Raw genomic sequence first — 23,785 nt, 5'->3', positions numbered from 1 at the left:
CCATTATTTTCCAAGCAATACTCTACATCTCAGTAAGACATTTTTAAACAGGGAACACACTGAGATAGTCTAGCTAAACTCACCTTTCTTGCCATTTGCCATACCTAAAACAATCTTTCCTATTCAACTTCTCCCAGAACTCCCTTCCTTCAATAAAGAACAGAATTAGAGGAAAGAAAGGGAAAAGAAAAACTTGCTCTTTACAGATTTAAACAAGGCCCATGTCACCAGAAACCCCAGCTGAGCATGGTCCCTAGGGACGTGCCCCGGGCCCGTGCTCGGCACTGACCTCCTGGGCTTTCGGGTGAACAGCGCGCACTGCCTTTGGCCCCGTGTCTCAGCACGGTTCTGCCGGCGTCTCCTTTCATCCACGGGCAGGAACCTCCATGATCGACGAGCTCTAACCCCCAGGCCTTTCCCTCTTCCCTGTCAGACACGCAGTGGCAAGAGGCTGCCCTGCTCAAACACCTTCACCTGCTCCTTGACGTCTTCTAAGAAAACTCCCAGTCCTCAGTCCAGCACTTTCCGATCTTCCTCCTCTGCCTCTTTCCAGCTCTAGCTACCACACTCGCATCATCGCTCCCTCTCCGCAGCAAACAGAGACAGCTGGCTTTCTCTCCAGCAAGGGCAAGACCACCACCTATCAACACCCGATTCACCAAGTCCAGCTCCAAAGCTCCTGAGACGAGCGCTCCAGCTCTCCGTCACTGTCACGCTACCGAGCCAGCCTGGAGCCCCGGCTCTGCCGCCCCGGGGCTCTTCAACTCTGCTTTCTCACACAGTCCAACCTGCAGACCTGGCCACACGCTCCTTTATCCTCTACTGCGGCCACCACACTGTCTCAGGTCTTGCCCCGTAAGCTGTCAAATGAAGGAAGAATGTCATCAGTTAGGGGACGACAATTAAGACAGGTCTCAAAGAGGTGTGGCCGTCGGAAGGGCAGGGGAGCTGACTGACAGGAGGCACTGCCCACGTGCTGGCACACCGCGAGCAGTGAGTGACTCATGCGATCCGTGCTGGCACACAAGTCAGTAATAACCTTCATCAGAAATAATCTAGCAAGAAAATACACGCGATCCAAAAAAGAACAACATTTACATATTTTGGAATCTCCCACAAATGAGTTTATATCCACACCAAGGCTGCCTGAAAAGCAGTCAGCCCAGAAAAGCTGCATTTGTTATGTGTCCATAGGGGTTGGCATGCTCGCCCTTTACTGATTCATTCTGCTGTACAGACGACGAGAATAAAACACCTGTCTAGGCACAAACCCTCCCTGATCAGGTCGGTACAACCATGAGCAAAAGGAAGTTGGGGTCTAATACTGAACACAACTACGGGTTTTAGACCCTATGTTCCACACTCTGGATGAGCAGCACTGCCCCAGAGAACGTTCTCTGATGGCGGAAATACAGTAGCCACCAGGCACGTGTGGCTACTGAGCACCTGAAACATAACCAGTGGACCTGAAAAACTAAATTTTTAATTTAAATTTAAATAGCCACATTTGGCTAGCAATCACCATCTTGGACAGTGAAGCAACAAAGAACCAAAATAAAATGAAGAATCAGGAAAAAGGCAGGCATGGAGACAGGGGAGACCTCCACGATTGCAGCTACCATGTCGTTAGAAATTTAACTCCTATGGAGTCTAGTCTTGATTCTACCACTAACTGGGTGTTTCGGCATCGAAAAGTAAGTTGACTTCCTTGGGCTTCCATCTCTTCTTGTATGAAAGTAAGATGCTAAATGAAACTCTAAATGTCCCTTCTGATTTGGAGTTCTGAATCTGTGACCTAAACAAAAAGATGTCCATTTTCTTTTCTCCACACCATACACCCAATTCTTGCAGTGACACAGGTATTTTAAAAGTGCATCACCACCATCACAGCGTTCCAAAGCACTTAGCAAATAAAGCTGATTACCCTCCGACTGCTTCTCCATGGTGTGAAGTATCGACTGCATGAAGTCATTCTGCTTGTCTGAGCCCAGCAGCAGCGAGTCCATGGCCTGCTCCTCCAGGATGGTCAGCAGCATGCAGATCCCTGCAAGAGCATTCAGTGTCTGTGAGAGTTTAAATCACCCCATGCTAACGCTGCCTCTGCTTCAGCTGGCAAAAGAGTAGCACGGTTTCAGAAAGATGAGGCAAAAGCGAATCCCGTTCAACTCTCACACATTCAATTCTGGTATTTCCATATACAACTGCTCCTGAGTAACAGGAGGACTTCAGACTGGCTTGAGGATAAAAAAAAGGTAACATGGTACGAACTTGGTTAGAAAACAATTTCTAAGATGAGTACCACACAACGATATTCCATCACATCTACGAGGGCTTCAATTTTAAGATCACCGTATTTCAATTACCAACCACTGCCACATATGACACATGACTATCAGAATCAATGAAGTAGGGTACAACTATTTTGAGATATTAAAAGCCTCTTTTAAAAAGAAATCAAACCGTATTAGAATTAACTACTCTATTAATATTTTTTTACATCTAGTATTGCTTCAAATTAAAGGTCTATTTGCTATCCTTGAAAACGTACATCTTAAACAGATGGTTTCCAGGATGTTTAAAATCAAGGTGTGTAATGGTTATAGCAATTTAATAACAAAAGACTGGAAACGGAAATCCTCAAATAAACAAATTTGGTAAGATTATCCAAAGAGATCACTTCCATTGCAATATACTCGTGGGAAAGGTAAGAAAAGACAAACTGCGCCTGTGCGGCATGACAACACTCACCAAGCCAGTAGTTTTTGCAGCTGGTAGCATCATACATGTGTGAGGGCAGGATGACCAGTTTACCCTTCTCAAGGACAGAGGAAGTGTAAATGTCTGGGTTTTCTAAAAGCCCCAACTCAATGACTTTAAAAAGGCATGTCAAAACCTCCTGCAGGTCATAATAATCATCTCTCTCCACTTTTCCCAAGCCTTTTGCTGTCAGGATAGCCCAACGCCGAACCTGAAAGCGTAACACAGGCGTTACTTCATTCAACAAGTAATTGTCTACACACAGCAAAAACCTAGTGAAGAAAACAGGATTCCCCAGAGACTAAAAGACACGAGATACCAATTAATGCAACATGTGAACCTTATTTGACGCTGACTTGGATACACTAACCCTAATAGAGCCATGTATGAGATCATCGCACATCCATTCATTTAAACACTGGGTAGAAATTATTTTAGGGGAAGTGACCGTATTGTTTTTTTCTCCCCCCGAAGTCCTTATCGACTTCTGGTCAGGCTGGTGGAGCAGCAGATGAACGCCCTGCTCGCCGCCTCCCACGATCCCATCCACATCGCTGCTCAGTGACAGACGCGCCACCCCTCAGAACCACCTGAGCTCCAGCTGAACAGAACTGCAACTAAGGACATAAAGACGAAGCCACGTTGAGACTGCAAAAATAAATAAACAAACGACCTTATCTTTTAGGAACACGTTCTTAAGTAGTCTACGGAGGAAATGTTTGGGTGTCTTAGGTTTGCCCTGACCATTCCAAAACGGGAGTGTAATATTGACTCCACACTGACAACTGACGGAGCTCAGGGATGAACATACAGGGGTTCGCTGCACCATTCTATTTTTTATGTTTGTAATTTTCCATAACAGAAAATTTTGAAAAGGAAAGAAAAAAATGAAAACAATAACCTCCAAAGAAAAACTCATGCCCCAAGCCCGAGGTCAGGGCCCAACACCGCAGCGTTGCTCTCTGCTTCTGTTCCTGCCTCGGTACCATTACTCAAGTCCTCTCCATTTCTGGCACCTAGGAACTGAATCTCCTTCCCTTCCCTGCCCGTCTACCCCCACCCACACTTTAAAAAATCTCATCTGTGAGCAAAACAATTGTCTCAGACGCTGTAGCTGGCATTTCCCTGTGTCTGGAGCAGGACAGGCAGACGAGGAACGCAAGAGAGAGCGGTTCTCCCTCCCTGGGCCAGGCTCGCACGCTGAAAAAAGTCCAAATCATCCCCTTGTTTGTCCTTTTAAGCTGAAGGAGCACCTGTCCGAAGTACTCTGACAAAACATTTTAAACAAAATACACATCAAAACCTTGATTACAGTTCTCCATATGTGCAAAAAGAGTACGTGCCCCTCCACCGCCTGACCCACTCACCATTTCATTGGGATGGACCAGAAACAGATAGATCCCAGGCTGTTTCTCAAAAACCTGAAAGGAGCAATTCGCTTGTTCCATCCGACAAAGTGCTTCAACACATAACTCATCTAAATAGAAAAAATAAGGCAGTGAACGTAAGACACAAACTTCACCAGCTTATTGAGATTCCCTAAATCTGGCTCCTGCAGTTGTTTTCTAAGTAGAAATTTGTTCCTTGTAACTGTAGCAACACTATGCACCTATCATAGCGTGGTTCCTGTGCCTCATTCTGACTTTACTAGCATAAACATCTTTCCATTTTTTTACTCTTGGAATAATCATCTCCATAGGTACCTTCTTAGAATATGGTTATAGATCCAAGTTCATTCACATTTTCCATTTTGATTCATGTTAACTTTATTTGGTACTGGCGTGATAAAGTCAGTCAGCTTCTGTCAGGGCTGGGTGGCTCAGTTGGTTGGAGCATCACCCCATAGGCCAGAAGGCTGTTAAGTTCAATTCCCGGTCAGAGCACACACCTGGGTTGCAGGTTCCATTCCCAGTTGGGCGTGTATGGGAGGCAACCAACTGATGTTTCTCACATCATGTTTCTTTCTCCCCCCTCAACTCGTCTTCCTTTCTCTCTCTCTAAAGTCAATGCAAATATCCTCAGTGAGGATTAAAAAGAAAGTCTGCTTACTTCCCCCACTTCCAGCCCCCCAATGGCTGTTCTGTCCAACTCTTAGTTATTGAAGAACGCATTTTCCCCACAGATTTGATGGCTACTGCCATCAAACACTAAATTCCCCAAGTACACCTTGTTTACTTCTGGACACTACACTGTTTCACTGTGCAAGCACGCTGTTCTAACTCCTGTTGCTTTATGGAAATTTCTTCATTTATCTTTCAAAGATGTCCTCAATAGACCCACACATTTATCCTACCAGACGAATCAACTTTAGCCTGTTAAGCTTCAAAGAATACTGTTAGTGATCGTGGTTGGCTTTGGGGAGGAGGGAATAACGATTTGGAAAACATGAAGGGAACCCTGGCCAGGTAGCTCAGTTGGTTAGAGCAACACCCTGGCCTGCCAAGGCTGCAGGTTCAATCCCTGGTGAGGGCACATACAAGAAGCAACCAGTGAATGCATGGATGAGTAGAATAACAAATCAGTGTTTCTCTTGCAAATCAATTTAAAAAGTCAATCAACTAATTAAAATAATAAAATAAAATGAAATAGAAAAACACAAGGGGAGCTCTTGGGATATTGATCCTGTTTCTTTATCTGGGTGGTGGCCACAAAAGTGTGTTTAGCTTGTCAAAAAACATCAAGCTTATTAACTTTTCTGGATATAGTATTCTTTAATAAATATTTGAAAAATGACTTGTTAAAATTTTAAAATCTATTTTTAATGTATTTTTTTTTAAAAGATTTTATTTATCTTTAGAGAGAGGGGAAGGGAGGGGGAGAAAGCGAGGGAGAGAGAATCAATGTGTGGCTGCCTCTCACACGCCCCGGCCCGCAACCAAGGCATGTGCCCTGACTGGAAATCGAACCAGCAACCATTTAGTTCATAGGCGGGCACTCAATCCACTAAGCCACACCAGCCAGGGCTATTTTTAATGTATTTAATCAGATTTTTACATCAACTTCCCAGTTTACTGAAAACACAGAAGACAGAAACAAGTTAAGTAACATCACAAGAAAGCAACTAGAAAAATCCAGAAGTGCATTATTCTACAGGGCAACTATATGGTCTCAGCAAGTCAGTGAAGAGAAAGAGAACAAAAAAAAAAAAAAAACCAAGGCAGACAAAAACCACACCAAAAAAAAAAGGTGTGTACACACGTATGCACAAATACACTCTTTTGGAATGTATGATCCCTGACTGGACTTTAATTTAAACAAACCAGCCAAAAACCGTATTTTGTGTCTAGTGGGAAAATATGAATACCGATGAGATATTAAACGCCTGATGGTGTTACTTTATTCGATTTGATAGATCAGGAAATTACCTTTACATCTAAGCAAGTCATATGAAGAAATTCAAACATAAACCACCAAAACCTCAGCGGCCATGGCGCGCCAGGCCACCATGAGTCATGAACGCGACTGCAGGCCAGACGTCTCAGCCAGGAACGACCGTGTCTGTCCCCAGCCTTGCCCTCATCTCCCGAAGGGCATCCCGCAATACCTGGAGACCTTTCTGGTTCTCACAGCGGGGGCAGGAGGAGAGCAGGGTGCTGTGGCAGCTGGCGGATGGCGGCCGGGGTGCCAGGACACACCCTGCGGGGGACAGGACGGCCCCACAACAAACAACTACCCCGTCCAAAGCGTCGACGGAGCCAAGATTGAGAAAAACACAAGAGTAAAAATTAACTGAATAGGGACATGAGTAAAATATATAATGCAGCAAATACAGCAAACTATTAGCAACCCTGGAATCTATATGCGATGTTCATTATATAATTAACCTTCTTTACATTTGGAAACTTGGAGAGCAAAATGTTGGAAAAAATATTAGTATCCTAATTACATGTTTAACAAACAGCTTTTCATACAGATAAACCTAAATTCTTACAATTCTTTAAACAATAAAACTGACCTAACTTATATGTAGAACACCCAAGATACTCACTAACACGCTCATGTAAAAGCAGATAAGGGTATTTCAGTATTTCAAGAAGAGGAACTCGAAGCTTATTCTCAAAGTCTTGGCCAGTAAGGTCGAACAGTTGTGCCTCTCCATTGTTGTCTACTATATATAATTCATCGTCATCTTCGATTTCTGCTCTCATGGATTTTTCAAAGTGATTTATGAGACGTAATGTTTCTAATTCCCATAAAACCTACAGGAAAAGAAAAACGGGCAGTGTGCTTTATATCTTATCAAGAAAACACACTGGATATGATGCTCTTTCTAAAAGCCTTTTCCTAAGCATAAAAAGTACTAGATCTCATGTATTTGATTTACCTGAGCAGCCACCAGCCATGGCCACATTTGTGTTACATGTGAGCACACAGAACATGAGAGGTTTAAACACTGTTTGTGCCGAGTTGCACCATAAATATCTTGACATCCCTATCAAGTCTATTAAAAAGGAAATGAGAAGTAAGAGTTACTTTGTCAAAGCCAAGAACCAGACCTTCTCCGCTTTCCCTTCTATGTTCCAGCCATCGGTACTTACAATGTCCGTGGCATAAAGACATGGGTTAGCTTCATAACTAGGACACTTGGTAAACGCAAAAGTTTTCTCAGCAGATTCCAAACTACTCATCCCCTCCCCCTTTCTACATACCTCTATGGTCTGTGTTCTGTTTCTCATCACATACATGTAATCAAATATCTCAAGCTACATATTTAAAATCATGTTTAAATTTGGTTACTGTGACTGGAAAATATGCTTGCCCTTAAAGATTTTTTAAAAATAAAGAGAGAAAAAAAATCAATTAAAAAAAATAGCCCAAGCCATTCAGACAAGTGAATTTATAACACTGTCAAATATACTGACATAAAAACATGAAGCAACCCCCAATACATCACTTCATTTCATAAAATTGTTTTATATCAAACCGACTAATCGTGAGGTCATAAAATTCTGCTTTAGGTTTCAATTCGACTCAGTTGGTCAGTAACCACCGACTCGGCATCTACCATACAGCAAGTGAGGAATTAGGCACCGTTGGCCTTTAAAGTTTAAAGCATCAGTTCCCTGAGTGCTCCCCAAAGAGCTCAGATTTATCCTCCTCCTGGACGTTCCCCGCCTGGGGTAACTAACCTCATGCAAGAAGGGCAGCTCGTCCCGTGCCCTGTGGTACTCGATCACACACTCCAAGCAGTAGCAGAGGTCTTCGTCTGCTGTTTGGAAATCGCTGGCCTGGGCCCGGGATGCATAGCGCTGCAGGAAGTCAGTGGTGGAGACGCCGCCTGGTGTGCACCAACAGCAGGTGCTCATTCTGTACCTGCGTCCAGAACAGAAAGCAAAGAATAAAAAACTAGACACTTCGGGCCTGTTCTGTATGAAGATGGTGTGCTTCCTACTAGACCCTCATCCTCACCTTAAGATGTGCCTCCACCACTTCCAGAACAGTCTTCTAGCCAGCTTGACAATTACTGACTAAACTCAAATCTGAGAATACTCAAAAACCTTTTCTTTGATACATGAAAAATATAATAAAATGAAAGCATTTTATTAGTAATAAACATCATATGGCAATATACAGTTTTTCTGTAGAAAAGGCTCAAAACTATGTAATATTGATAGAAAATATATTGAGTCAGAGAACTATCAGTGTTTCCAAAGTACAGATTTTGAAGTGCTCTACTGATGTACTGAAGTTGAGTCAACAGCTTGAAATATTTCACATTCCCAAAAAACCATGCTCCAGAAATCCCTGGAAACATAAAACTCCATACTAACTAATCCATACCAGTAACAAAAATTCTTCTATAAAAGGACTTTCTCTTGTTTAATGTATCTACACATGAATTTGCCATAGGAAATTGCTGCCCATAACTCACTGCCCATCAATGCACGCTAATAACTACTAATGTTAACGTATTGTTCTTAAGTTTGATACTTATTTTTTTGACTGCCTCCAATTTTTTGTTTTTATAATACCATCAGAGCCTCTGACACCCAAACTCCAGTGAAAAGACTGCAGTCTCAAGGAGAGCACAGTAGCAAAACTGTACCAGGAAATCCCCAAAACCAAATGTGTCAGAGATGTGAATGAAGATCTATGAGGCAGGTTTATCACAACTGCAAACGGCATGAAACTGAGAATATTAGCAAATAGGATGGAAGTCAAAATCCAGAGAGATCTCCAACTCTTAATGACATGTAACAAAAATAAGCTAGGATCTAGCCCTGGCTGGTGTGGCTCAGTGGACTGAGTGCCAGCTGCGAACCAAAGGGTCACCGGTTCGATTCCCAGTCAAGGCATAGGCCTGGGTTGCAGGCCAGGTGTCCAGTAGGGACGCGCGAGAGGCAACCACACATTGATGTTTCTCTCCTTCTCTTCCCCCCTCCCTTCCTCTCTCTCTAAAAATAAATAAATATAATTTTAAAAAAATAAGCTAGGATCTGTATTTCTATCCCTAACTAAATGTAGATAAAAGCAAACAGGATGAACACTGTCAGTAAGCAGGGCATTGTGGCTAAACAAAAAGCAAATGTCTGCATTAAAATAAATAAAGGAGAGAGGGAGGCAGGGAGGGAAACAGGGACTGCAGCTGGGGAAACACACCATGAGCCTAGAGCACCCTAAAGCGCCAGAAAGCGCTCACAGCACGGAAGGATGGGGGCACGTCAAAGGGGCACAGGAACGAACCTAAAACAGCTTTCGAAGGCCAAAGCTCAAACGTTTTGAACGTAATCAATGTGATTGTTGAGTTATGACCTACATTGTAAATATGCATGAATCCGCACCAGGAAAAACAAATGGCCAAGTGAATAAACAAATTTGGGAGAAGGACGAATCTTCCTTATAGAAGAATTCCAAGTGATAGATTGAAACTCCCAATTCCACGAGGTGGCCCTTAACCCCACCCCACCTTGAATGCAGGCCAGACTTGGTGAATTCCCTCCAAAGAAGGGAGCATAGAAAGGAAAAACACTCATTTTAGAGGGGACACAGCTGGCAAACACAACCTTAACCAAGCAATCAAGGTTAACATCACCTGTGTAAGTTGCATTTCTAAACTCTGACATAATGTGATGATGAAGCAACTTCAACTCCGTATTACACCTCTCCAAAACCAATGACAACCCGCTCTATTCATGAGGAAAACATCAGACAAACCCAAAGTACTATCTAAACAGCTATCAGCCAGTCTGAAACAAGAAGAAAACCACACCCTAAGGGAAGCAAACCAAGTATTCTTTTATATGAAGCTAATAACTGATTGGAAATTGGGCTAGGAAATTATCCAACAAACCTCATCTCAAGAAACTTGACTTTAAGTATCCAGTGAGTGCAAATTATCAGCCTAATAGAAAAAAAGTAACAAACCTAACTGTAAACTTAATCAAGTTCCCCTCAGACACCAGGTGGCCCTAACTTAGGCACCCCTATTGGGGTGATGGCTCCTCAAGATGAAATCTGCTCATCCTGCTCTCTCCGCGTCTGGTGCAGATCTACAGACAGTGCAGAGAGGCCTATGATGCCCTCCTAGCATTAAAATTCATGGGAATCCCATGGGACAGAAATGTCTAAAACATTTCCTTTCATGGAGACAGAAGGGACAAAAAAAAAAGGTAAAGAAACATGAATTAAATATTTGGGAACATTCACCTGGCAGCGTGAGGGTCCTGAATGCGCAGCACCCTAAAATTCAGAGCGCAGAATTCCTGCTAATGACATCCTGACAGACATTGAGGCTATTGTGGTACAATGCCAGTTCTCTAAAATAAAGTGACTTTTTAAAAAATCTGTACTTTCTTCTTAATGCCCATGATTAAAGATTGCTACATAAATGCATAAGTATGATCAAATACAGGTATTTGTCTTAGGTATTGGTTTTTTAAATTTATTGAATACTGTGTACTTTCTTCATGCTCTTAAAAATAATTTAGTGCAGCTTTCAACATTAAAGTACTACAAATAAAAAAGGACAGTTAAAAAGGACATTTAAAAAGAGCGAGGAATCCAAACCTCTTTAGAAAAAACTTAATTTCACTGAGTCCTAAATTAGGAGCTTCCTGAAAAGCAATGCAAAAAGATAATATGACAACGTACCCAGTCCTCATCTGAAAAACAAATAGTATGCCAATTCAGCTGGAGTGCCCCACCCTTTCCTGACACTATTCTAATTAAATTATATTTTATTAATGCCTGCCTGCAAACCAGGCGCAAGGACGCTGCAAACTAGGGACTACGAAGTAACACAATGAATAGTACTAGTTTCTGCAGAATATAAAATTACTGTCTTCAAAGAAAGGTTTCTTTTTTCTGAAAGGCCAGTTTCACAATACTAGGAAGTTACGTCTACAGAAACTATATTTTTCTGGTGATCTAATTCAATGTGGGGAGTGAACACACATCTAAAAATAGAAAATGAAACTTCTTGGAGATTTCTCATACATCAATATTCCAAGCATGACCCAGCAGATAAAAGACTGCAGTCAACTGAAACTTTAAAAAAAATGATAGGACCAAAGTAAAATAGCAACTTTAAACATATACAAACTATTAACAGAGCAGTTAGTAAAAAAGGCTTCCATTAAGAAAGTTACTGCCCTGGCCAGTGTGGCTCAGTTGGTTGGAGCGTCATCCCATAACCGAAGGGTTGTGGGTTCAATTCCTGGCCAGGGCACCTACCTAGGTTGCAGGTTTGATCCCCGGTCCGGGCACGTGTGATCCCCAGTCCAGGCGTGTGCAAGAAGCAAGCAATCAATGTTTTTCTCTCTCCCTTCCTCTCTCTCTCTAAAAGCAATGAAAAAATGTACTCAGGTTGAGGATAAACAAATAAATAAAAAGAAAATTACGGAGTCTGCTTTTTTATTTCACTCACTCAGAGAGCTAGGCTACTCTCACACTCAAAAGCAGGACTAAAGTTTCTCTAAGTAGACGGAAGTTGCTCCCATATAACAGGCAGACACCATGGAATCTACAATACACAGAGAATGGTGCTATGGGCACATCAACAACAGGCACATGTTTCTGTGAGTCCTCTCAAATGGCCATATGTGTATGGTTATGTCCCCAACTCTAAAACCATCACTAGCCTGCTAACTAAGCCCAGCAAATTCTGAATAAGGTATATTGTAGGGTGTAAGGGCGTGTAAGGGAGATGACCAGCAATCCTGTTAAGTTTCTGCCCAACTCAGTTCTTCTAGAGGTCACTTTTGTTAATTTCATCAGCATATAACTGTTGGGAACTATTACTAAACCACAGATGAGTGGGTCGGGAATCCTCAAGCTGCAGAACAGAAATAAGAACCACTCCCCAAGGATCAAAAGAGTTCATTTTATTACTGTCTCTTTTGTACAAGGAGTGGATGTGTCAATAATACAGGATGCTTCACCAGAGGTATAGCCCTAACTTTCCATAGCCTTAACCTGGAGATACCATTTTCAGTATTAGCTAGCCAGAAACTTCCAATAGTAACTTTTTTCTATCCTTCCCAGTTAAACTTCTTTCGGGGGGGGGGGGGTGGTCCAGATTCACTTGCTCAGGTCCTTTGTACTCTGGTTTCTACCCTTACATTCACCAAATGTTTTCATGATCTTTGCATTGCCAAATCCAGTAGGGAGATTAAATTTTAAAATGTGCAAAAAAGAAAGAAAAGGACAAGAAGGGAGGGAGGAATGGAGGGAGGGAAAAATATAATGCGGGCCATGCATTCCTGGGCTAAGAGCACACCGCTGTCCCCTCAGTTCCTCTACTCCATCTCCTTCGTAGTCGCCTCTTCCTTTTTGTCCTCTAATAGCACCATTCCCAAGGGCAGTCCTCAGGATTCTAACCTCCGCGTTTAAAATCCTCTTTCTGGGTGACCTAATTCAAACCACTGCTTCCACTGCTCCCTATTTTGAAGTTTCTCCAAGCCTGAGAAGACATGTGGAACTCTAACTGCAATCGTAACTATACTTCACCTACTCAATAAATGACAGCCCAGCCTCAAAGTCCCCTGCCCAGCTGCACAGTGAGTCTGCTCACCTTACAGGTACCTCCAAGCAAACAGAACCAGGAAAAACCGAAGTCCTTCCCGTATGTGTGCTGTTTTCTGTATCCGTGGCACTGTTGCCCCTTCAGTTTTCCAACCGGCATCCTGGGGCTCACCAGCCTCTCCCTCTCCCTGAGCCCCCGCCTCCCTCAGAGCCTGCGCCCCAACCACGCCTGGGCTGTATCCTCGGCGACTCCGGCTCTGCCTTGGCCTAATGCTCTCCGTGTCCACTGTTTGCCTGGATCACAGAAGAAGCCTAAACACTTCTTGTTTTGATCCACCACCAGTTGTTCTTCCAAAACACTGCCAAAGGGCAAAGGAAAGAAACTGGGCTTGGAAAGCACCAACGACTCCTCCACAGTCTTGGGGTAAAATTCCCATTTTTGAGTTCACCACACAGGGGCCTCCCTGACCTGGCTTCAGCATCACCCCCACGCGCGTGCTCCGCTTGAAATGCTTCATGGTGTTGGGGATTCCCTGCCTTTGCGGACACCCGTCCACCTGCCTTGAGCACCCACCCTTCACACCGCTGCCTGGTTCTCATCCCTGAAGACGCACCAAAATCACCAAAGAAACTTAAAAGGAAAAAAAAAAGTAGATGAGATACTACCGATACAATTCAGACTCAATTTTCAAAAAGAACTTCACCAGCGATTCTGATAAAAAGCCAGATTTGGGAACCGCCCACGCCCCTCCAGCGCCTCCAGGCTGCCCCGAGGGCCGTCCTCTCCGCTACCTGGGACTCGGGCGTGTCCGTCCTGGCGCTTCCCCGCGGCGCAGAGCTTTAGGCTCAGCAACCCTGGCTCTGCAGCGCAGGGATCTGTTCTGCATCATTTCCTTTACTCCTGCCTGGCACATAGTACGTGACTGAAAAAAATGGCTTAAACGTCTTACACGTTGGCTTAAAAAATGATTACCGGGGCTAACAACTTACAGAGGCGTGATCCTCTCAGTCACGACTCCTGGGTGTTTGTGAGTGGGTGATGATTTGCATTCGAATGTACCCAGACTCGGGCCCCAGAAGAATATTTCTGAAACAAACAAAAAAAGAAACAGTTAAAGCGGTTTGTATACTCTTCTCTGGGTTTCACATCAACGCTATTAAGCAGGGCCAGACGCTACCATTTGATGAGAAGGCTCTGCTCACAGAGCTCAGTCAACTGGCCGTGGGCGCCCGAGCGACAGCGCTGCTGGCGGCCGCGGAGCTGGAGGGGTCTCCTCCCCCCCGGGACCCGCCCGCCGCGCAGAAGGGCCCCCAGCGCGCACACGCAGGCGCCGTCGCCCCCGGGCCCCGCACTAACTCGTCCCTGCCACTGTCCACGTGAAGCCCGCCCTCCTAACCGCAGGGTGCTTCTCCCCTCCAGCCTCGCGCCCGGTCCCCTCGGGGCGGCGAAGGGCGGGGGGGCGGCGAAGCCCCTGGCGGGCTGTCAGCGCTCCATCACCTTCAGGTGGGGCAGGGAGGGCTCAGGTGGCCGTTCGGGGGAGGCACTCTCCCCCAAGGGCAAGACCCTGGGGCAGGAGAAAGGCAGGGGCGTCGAGAGGACCCACACTTTCTGGAGCGAGACCCCCTCCCCACTGACCCCCACAGCTACCATACGAAGCCCGGACCAGAAAGAGCTCCCGCGACACCGCACTGTGGACAACACGAAGGGAGGAGAAGGGGGTCCCAGCGCCCGGGACCCCGGTATGCAGGAAGCACCAGGAAACGACCCACCAGACACGACCGGGGTGCTCCCGCCTGCAGCGCCGCGACCCGCCAGAGAGCGGCCGAGCTCGCGCCGCCCCTCCCCCCCTCCCGCCGGCCCGCCCGGAGCTCACGCGCCGAGGCAGTTACTCCAAGCGGCTCCGCGCGCACTACCGAGCGCGCTCTCACGTGTGCAACCTCGAGCCCGCCGCTCTCCTCACCCGGCCAGGCCTCGCGTCGACAGCTAGCCCGGCTCCATGCCTCTACTCCCGAGTCGGCCGAGGGCGGAAGTGCAGGTCCGCTCCCCACCGCCCAACCCGCGGCCGCCGCGAGCGAAGATCCTGCCCCTGCGCGCCGGCGGCCGCCCGCAGGCCCCGCCCCGGCCTCCAGTTTGTTTTGGTGCGCCGAGGGGCGGGCCGTGGGAAGAGAGGCGCCGAGGCTCCGCGAGGAGGCTGAGCACCTGGCGCTTCCGTCACTTCCGGGCCCACAGGGCCCACCAATCAGGAGGGTCCGCGCAGTGGGGGAGGAGTTTGCAGCCCTGGAGCGAACGCGGCGGGGTCCGGCACTTCGTCCCCCCTGTCCCACCGCCCCCCGCCGCCCCGTTAGGGAACGCGCCCGACCTCCCTTACTTGGGTTGACTTAGGCACCTACCTTTCTGCCTTTGTCGCTCTATCCCTTAATGTTTTCAACGCCTCACGTGTCTCAGGAGAGTGTGTTAGGGATTGCGAAGGAATTTTTTTCCTTTTTAGATTTCCCTTAAAGACCTAACACATTTAATCAACATGTAATGGAAGGGCTAGACATACTTGTATTACACAAAAGGGATACATTAAGTATTGAACTTTGGGAGAACACATACACTTTGTAATCCAGGAAAAAGATGCATTAAGTATGGTAAAGAAAAACAATACAGGTTATCTCAGTAAAACCGCCACGGGAAAGCCTACCCATTTTTTTTTTAACCCATGCTACTGACTTTGAGGATGAGCAGCCACTACTAGCTTTTACTCTAAGAGACAGAAAAGGAAAAATAAACAAAAAAATACCCAAATAGTTGCGAATAATGATCACTGCTGTAAAGGAAAGAGGAGGCTGAGATGGGCCCGACCAACAGGCCAGTCGGCCAGCGTCTTACCGCGCGGAACCTTCGCGGGAGAATGAAGGGCAGCGAGCCAGGAACGCGGAGGACGCTGGGGACCGAAAGTTCCAGCGAGGGGGCGGGGCTCGTGGGACCGCACAGGTGGCCGTTATGCTAATTAGCCAACCTCGCCTTTGGAGCACGTGCGGAAAACCGTTATTCTCTTTGCTTCTAGAGTTTTCTACGCTGTGAAATAGTTTGGCCGCATTCCGTTGAAGTGTTTAAATAAGAAAATTATGAAACTGTTTCAAACCATACTGCATTATAAATTGTATATGCATCTCTTTTTAAATAACTTTTTTGGGTACTACTTTTAAAAACACAGACCTGGATGGCTATCGAAAATAAACTTTTTTTAAAAAAGAAATAGATAAGGTGGCAAAAGTCATCTGAATTTCTGCTTCCCTGAGAAAACCATTTTAATGTATATTCTTGTAGAATTTATTGTTATTAAAGTGGACATGGGGGGAGGGGAGTATAAGCGGGAAAATAGTAATGAAAAAATACAATAAAAATAAATTTAAAATATATAAAGTAGATATGAAAAAATATTCTAAAATGCTATGCTGCTCACCACAGAGCAAGAAACAACCTTATCCCAAGCACTGAACTGGGGGACTTCACTAGACACTGTAGATTGGGCTAGGAACACAAAATCAGGAGAAAGAAAAATTTTAGATTGAAAATCTTTTAATATTCAACAACATATTTATGTTTATAACAATATGGTCATAAGATGTGATTTGTAATATTTTTAAGGAGGAACGTGCCCATTAAGGCAAAAAGTGCTGAGTCCCACTGACGTCATAATTTGATCTTGCCTCTGAGCCCTCTGTGGTCCTTATAATTTGACCACATTTATAATTTGTAAGCAATATATTAAGTTTTGCATGCTCTTTAACCTTACCAAATTATACTTAATGCATTTTTCTGCAAACTGCTTTTTACACTTAACATTATGTCCTAAGATTGATCCAAGGTACAGTCAAGAGCTATAGAACCCAAAGATTAAACAACTTGAGGGTGCTCTTTAAAATACTGCAGTAAAATTTATGATTACAAGATTAGGAATAAATTAATATTTATTTGGAGTGAATGGCACAAATTACAACTTTTAAATGGAAAAATCTACAAATGTAAAAAATCTAGAAAAAAAATATAGGCTGCAAACACAATTCTATAAAAGTTACATAGTTTGGCCCTCTCTGGTGTGGTTCAGTGAACTGAGCACCAGCCTGTGAATCAAAGGGTCGCTGGTTCGATTCCCAGTCACGGCACATGCCTGGGTTGCAGGCCAGGTCCCCAGTAGGGGGCATGCAAGAGGCAACCACACATTAATGTTTCTCTCCCTCTCTTTCTCCCTCTCTTCCCCTCTCTAAAAAGAAATAAAATCTTTTTTAAAAAAGTTTATAAATGTTTCTTTCAAATTAATGATTTTGTTTGATCATGTCATGTAAATTTTTACATATGAGCTGTAAGATTTTAGAGCACATAAAATTTCTGGTGTTGTGACCAAGCCTAAATAGTCAGAATTGATGACACCATATTAGCAGATGTTGTCATTTTTAGATCCATTTGTGAGTTTTATATGTCAGTATTTTATGTCAAAATTTTAGTACTTTATCCAGTTTGATCACTTCTTATCATTATTTGGATTATCAACAACCCAAAAGCCTATTGTTTCTTATTTCTCTTTGAAATAGATCTCTTCCAATGAATTACTGAATTTTTTGTTATTTCTCTTGATCTTATCATCATTCATCCTCACTTTTGCTTCATATTCAATTGATTTTTGTCAATTATATACAATAAAATACCCAGATTTTAAGTGTCTGGTTTGAGGGATTTTAACAATTTCATAATTTCATGTAACCATCTTTAATCAAAACATGAAATCTTCTCTTCATCCCAGAAAGTGCCCTTAGGCCACTTTGCAGTAAATCACCTCCACACTCACCCAATGGAACTGCTGATCAGATTTGTATCACCACAGGTTCTTTCAAACTGTTGTAGAACTTTAGATCAATGAACTTATACATTATGCACTCTGTCTTCTTTTGTTCAGCATGAAGTGTGCGAAGTTTATAGATGTTGTTGCATGTATCAACAACGCATTTTTTTTATCAGAGTTGGATGTCCTAAATTGGGTATACCACGGTTTGATTTTTTCACTTATCTGGTGGATATTGGGTGGTTTCAAGTTTTCTGTTATTATGAATAAAACCATTATGAACATTACTGTACAAGTCTTTTAATGGATGTATGTTTCATTTAACTTGGATAGAAATCCAGGAGTGGAATTTCTGGATTGGAGCAGGTGTATGTTTAACATTATGAGGACTTAACAATCCATTTTCCAAAGGGCTTTTTTCTATCTTATATTTCTATAAGCAACATGCAAGACTTCCACTTACTCCCCAACCTTGTCAACAATTCCCATTGTGATTCTTTTAAATTTAACTCATCCCAGTGGGTTAAATTGTACCTTGTTCATTGTCCTGAAGGGGCCAAACTTTAAAACTAGGTCAAGCCTGGGCCGAAACAAGAAACTAGAACAAACAATACCCCAAGATGAAGGGAAGAATTAGAGCCCCCCTTAGTAACAAGATAGGACAACGGCTGAGCCTTGACTCAGATAAACAGCCCGTAAAAGCAGGGTCAAAGCTGAGGATAAGGGAGGAACTAATACCAAGAAAAACATATCAAGGTGCAGCCCCCATGCAGCTGGACCAGAGTCGACAAGAATGAGGAGGAGGCATAGGGCAACGGTTGAGCCTTGCCTCAGATAAACATCCTGACCAGAGAAAGACAGAGTAGGGGGCCTAATAACAGCCTTGAACCCAATCAGCAAAAAAAAAAAGAAAGAAGCTGCCTATCGCTAACTGCCACTTCTCGCCCTTGTATCTTGCTTGCTTGCTCTGCTTATAAAAACCCGTGTACCCTTACAGCGGCGCGCCTTTTTCCTTTCGAGGGAAAGGTGGCCCCTGCGCAGGTAAAACTTGGCCAAATAATAGAGTGTGTGATCAAACTCTAATTTCTGAGCTCATACTTGCGGGGATCCTAACAGTCCTTGATATGTAACGATGTAGGATATCTTACCGTGTGCTTATTGGGAATCAGTATATCTTCTTTAGGAATTGTGTGCATGAGTCCTTTGGCAATTTTTTTTAAAAGGACTTTACAGGATTCTTGACCTGCAGGACTGCCAGCTAATAATTTTGTGTGGTTTTTAAGCCACTAAGTTTGTGGTAATTTTTATGTTGGCATAAAAATTTAATACAGATTTACTTAAAATTTTTAATTTTCTGTTTGCCACCAATATAGACATGGAATTGATATTTATATGTTGATCTTGTCTCTAGCAACTTTACTTAACTGATATGTTAACTCTCATACATTCTCTGTAAGTTCTTCTGGATTTCCTGCATTCACAGTCACATCATCTGAGGTGAAAGGGCAGTTTTAGATCTTCATTTCCCATCCACACAGGTTTCACTTCCTTTTCTTGCTTGGCTGATGCTGAGCAGTGTTGAGAGTAGGCCCCCTTTCTTCAATCTTAAAGGGAAAAATTTCAGTGTTTCACTGTTTGAAATACTATTCACCGAGGTTTTGGTTTGAGGTTGAGAAAGTTGCCCTATTTTTATTGGATGGATTTGGAATTCATCAAATGCAAATCATTTTTATTCTTTATTAACATTGTGGATTGTCCTAATGGGTTTCCTTTTTTTTTTCCTTGATTTTTTTTTGTGTGTTTGCGGCGGGGGGCGGGGGGAGTTAGTGAAACAGACTCGGACTCAAAGCAGGAGCTCGTGATTGCCAGGTGGGGAGGGGCCGGGGCCGGGGGCCGGGGTGATAAAGGTCAAGGAGTTGAGAAGCACAGCTCAGCAGGTATAAAATAGTCAGAGGGAAGGCTGGAAAGCACAGGGAACACAGTCGCTGATACGGTGATAACTCTGCGCAGTGCCAGATGGGTCCTGGGAACATCGGGGGGAGCACTCTGTAACGCACATGGTCGTCCAACCGCTATGCTGTGCGCGTGAAACCAACACAAAATAAAATGGAAAGGGAAGAACGTTGTGTGGTGTGAGGGGAATAGAGGCCTTAGGTAGCATTGGAAAGATAAGCAGTGGAAGGTTGTACAGAATTTTTGTAGATACTATGACATAGAATGAATATCATCCCAAGATGAAGTGGGAAGCCATTTCGAGGGTCTTAAACAGGGCGGGAATGTGAGCGATTCTGCGGCCGCGCGGAGTACAGATTGGAGAAGGGCCGGCATGTCATCAGCAAGGTCAGCATGGTCCAGAGAGGATGGTGTCTGAAGTCCTGGCAGGTGGGGGAGGGGTCAGAGAGAGTCCAGGTGGGCGTGTGGAGGCAGAAGGGCGGGGGGGTGCTAATGGACTGGACATCGCAGGACCGGGGGAGAGGACAGTGGCAAGGCTGGGTGACTCCTGGGTTTCTGACTCAACTAAGTGAAAGTGCCACCACGGGCTGAGATGAGAAAGCCTGGGGACAGGTGACAAAGTTTCAGCTGTGTGGGCGACTAAAAGATTGTAACATATTAAACTTGACATAAGACACCTCGATAGAGGCGGCAAGTAGGCAGATGGATTTTTCAGCCTGGAGTTCGGGGAGAGTCTGACCTTCAACTTCATGTTGGGGCATCATCAGCAGGTACATGTTATTTCAAAACACTGCGAGCAAGCAAAGAGCCCTAACATCCCTGGGGAACCACATTTAGAAGTTGGGAGTAGCGGAGCCGAACGTGCTAACCAATTCCACACAACGATACGTATTTAAGGATGGTTAATACTCGAGTTTGTCTATATGGTGATAACAGTCCAGAACAGGAGAGACAGCCAATGCAGGGGATCAAAATCTCTGCTGCAACCTCAGGGGGCAGGCGCAGGGTTCCAGGGTAGCGACCCAGCACGCAGGGGGCGGGGGGTGAGTGTCATTGCAGGTCAGCGTGTCTGGTTGATGGAGGAAAGAAGGTATTGCTATCTGTTGGCTTCAACTTTCTCAGTGAATCCTGAAAAGGGCAGGAGAAGGGTGTGGGGAAGTTGAATGTTTAAAGCAGTTGATGTGGGGAAAAGAAAAGCAAGCCTGTAGGAGGATTAGAGTAGGCTCCTTTGGTAATGTGTGTGTCCACTTGAGGTGTCCAGTCCTTAAAGCGAAAGCAGCCAGCTGAGCTGTGCGACATTCTTCTAGGAATATGCCGCTCCTCGGGAGCAGGGAGGAGGCAGCTGGGAGGGCTCCCCGGATGTGGGGTCTTGAACAGAGAAGCGCCAGAGGGAGAGAATGAAGAGGGGAGGGTGTCGGGAAGAGAGAGATGGTAACGATGGACTCTGGCGACTTGCACAGGCTGCGAGAGGGCTGATGGCTCCTTTGATGGGGCTGCAGATTCAGGGCGGTGGTTGGATTTCAGGAAATGGCGCTCAGAAAGCGCTAGGCTGCACGTGCGCCAAAGCTGCGCCGCGCACTGTGGCGCCTCCAGCTCACCGCGGGGCCTGGCTGAGCGCGCTCGCCGAACCGAAAGCAGCACTGAGGTCGGAATCCATGCCTTGGTCTGATGATGAAACTCCTTCTTCCTCTTCTTATGTTGAGGGTACATTTATTAAAGTTGGGGACAGTGAAACAAGAAAGGGCTTAGGATGGAAGAAGTAACAGGAGAGAACCTAGGCAGGGCTGCTTTGAATTTCTAGAAATGTTATAGGAAAGAGGCCAACACAGGGCTGCTTTTAGCTCACTGGAAAGTAAAAGTCACAGCGACAGAAGCGAGCCCAGGGGGGCTGCTTTTAGCTCACGGGAGTGAGAGAAGGGGCCCTGGGGACAGCACAGGGTGAACCCAGGATGCGCTGCCGCTGCCCACTGTTCCCCTGGTTGCAAGTCCCGTGGGGACCCTTAGAGTTTAGGAAACTCATGACCGCGGGGGAAGAAAAGGGGAAGGGGAAGGCGTGGGTGGGCTCCTTGGGAGAGAGAACACACTTTCGTTTTTTTTTTTTAATACCTCCTCTCTGCTGCAGAGTCCTGGGCCTCTTTGTTGCATAATTAAGTCTGTAAATAGCTAAAAACATGCTTGTTGAAAAATGTAAAGTGTGAGGAGTTGGGGGAGGTGTCAGAGAGTATTGGGGGGGCGGATGTACGGTAATTAAAAAGCACAATGAAAAAGTGAGTGTAAAATGACAAGGAACTCGGCCAAGAACTCAAGCAATGCGCTGTCGGGACTGTTGGCATATACCTGGGCTTGTCCTTGGTCTTGTTTCTTGTGAGACAGGTGTCCTGTCTCTCTCTCCCCTTGTTCACTCCCTGAACCTCCTCTCCCTCCCAGGGGCCCCCTCTGCCCTTCCTTGCTCTGAACTGGGGCTCTGTATGCCACGGCCGCCACAGAAAGCCCGTCTTTCCAGCGCGGCTTCTCTCCTGTCCGTCCTCTTCGAAGCACAGGCTGGGGCTCCGCCACAAAGCCCGCACATCCCAACCCGCAGCCTCGGTTCCCTCCCACCCACCGATCCCACCCTCAGACCTGCATTTCACGTAGCCAGCCTGCCCTTCCAAGTTCCTGCATTCTTAGGTGGAAAAGGATGTTTGGCAAAGGTAAGGTTTGTGCTGTGTGCATCTCCCCACCCCCAGGCGGGGGCACACGGGGGTTAGAGGTGAGAATTATAAAAATCTAACTTTTACAAAGTGCACACGTTTATTGGGTAAAATCCATAGCACGGGCACGTCAATGACTCACTGCCATCATCTGCGATTGCGGTTGGCACTGGCCCCATTTCCTCCCGGGGAACGGAGCCTCTCAGCCATTCCAGGGACGCCGAGCTACACCCCAGCTCCAGGGGCGAGCCCAGTTTGGTTGAAGTCAATCCTATTTTCCTGGCTACAGCAAGAGTTCGGGGTAGGGCACAAGCTTTAATCTGGGCACTAGGAACAAAACCGGGAACTGAAGCCAGGACAACAGGAAGGGACTGCTTTCCTCCTCTGTCCCAGTGCCGGGGCTGCTGAGGCAGGGCACTGGGTGACGGCGACCCTCGGGGCCCCGCAGGGACTGGAAAGGAGGTGGAGAAGGGACACCCTGGGACTGAGAGCGAGCCCTCCCCCTGGACTTTCAGTCTCAAGCTCCCTGACCCCTTAGATCTCCCAGTCTGATTTTCTGGCTCTTGCGAATCAAGAGTTCTAACCTGTAAACACTCAAGCCCACCACCCAAAGAAAAACCATCAACGTTTTGGCTTTAATTCTTCCCACACACTATAATGTACCTAAATATACACAATTTCTTTTATTTTCTTATGTTTACAAAATTGAGAAAATATATAAACTCTTTTGAAATATTTCAGTTGATAATACTGTTCACCTTTTTTTGGGTTAACCAAATCTGTCAGCACTTAACATTATTGTATAATATTCCACTCTAGGAATATATGGTTTTTTAACAAATTCCTCATTAAGGAACACTTACATTTTCTTCTGTTTTTCACATGATAAATGTGCCACTCACATACTAGCTCTATTATTTCATTAGGTTCTCGGCGTGGAATTGCTCGATTACAGAATATGCACATTCTTAAGGGTCCACTGTATTTGCCAGATCGTCCACCACAAGGCACATACGATTTATATTCCCATCAGCGTGGCGACGGGCATGTCTGACAGGGAGAACGGGGTGGCTAAAGGCAAACGCTCTCTACAAAGAAAGCACTCTTTTGCTTACTAAGTGTTTATTGAGTGTTGATATTTGCACGACGCTGTGTGGTGTCGTGGGGAGGCTCTGGTGACCAGGGGCCCCTACGCTGGCTTGTCTGTCATGGCAGGTTTAGGACACCAAGCTTTGAGGATGGTTTACCCTACACCACATCATGATGTAACTCACGTGGCAATGGAGAGCACGCGGGGGCCGCGCCCGGGCGCACACAGGGACACGGCTGCGCACGGGGCGCCGCTCACCCGCACTGTCCTCCGCGTGCTCTGCCTCATCCAGATGTGGTTAGACGCCTGGAAAGGCTACTTCCCTGCCCAGCTGGGTCCTGCTCAGGGGCTGCCCATGGGAGACACATGTTCCTGCCGAGGCCGCGGGGCAGAGAAGGGACAGAGGGGCGTGGGCCCCAGACGGCCCCGAGGCTGCGGGGGCCCGCGGGGGCGCGGCAGGCAGAGGGGCTGCAGAGGCCTCCCTGTGGGTCCCCATTGCGGGC

At 45.6% G+C, this 23,785-nt stretch overlaps 1 protein-coding gene across 4 annotated transcripts in view; it reads right to left on the bottom strand.

The window, feature by feature from the left end:
• Positions 1-14,817, bottom strand: part of SETX (senataxin) — a 54,970-nt gene extending 40,153 nt beyond the window's left edge. For 3 of the 4 annotated variants that reach the window (XM_054584187.1, XM_054584189.1, XM_054584190.1), the window contains exons 1-7: positions 14,682-14,811; positions 13,711-13,807; positions 7,887-8,070; positions 6,746-6,956; positions 4,125-4,234; positions 2,749-2,968; positions 1,925-2,044 (exon numbers count right to left, since the gene is read on the bottom strand). In XM_054584187.1, coding sequence (XP_054440162.1) covers positions 1,925-2,044; positions 2,749-2,968; positions 4,125-4,234; positions 6,746-6,956; positions 7,887-8,063 — 838 coding nt within the window. In that variant the 5' untranslated portion in view covers positions 8,064-8,070; positions 13,711-13,807; positions 14,682-14,811. Of the gene's footprint in view, positions 1-1,924; positions 2,045-2,748; positions 2,969-4,124; positions 4,235-6,745; positions 6,957-7,886; positions 8,071-8,166; positions 8,261-13,710; positions 13,808-14,681 lie in introns of all 4 variants that reach the window. The other variant, XM_054584188.1, reaches the window with a different exon arrangement.
• Positions 14,818-23,785: the final 8,968 nt, after the last annotated feature.

Source organism: Pteronotus mesoamericanus, unplaced genomic scaffold (genome assembly GCF_021234165.1).
Source record: "Pteronotus mesoamericanus isolate MK-2021 breed Mesoamerican mustached bat unplaced genomic scaffold, CSHL_Meso_final contig_78, whole genome shotgun sequence".
Taxonomy (NCBI): domain Eukaryota; kingdom Metazoa; phylum Chordata; class Mammalia; order Chiroptera; family Mormoopidae; genus Pteronotus; species Pteronotus mesoamericanus.
This window is presented reverse-complemented; position numbering and strand designations above follow the sequence as displayed.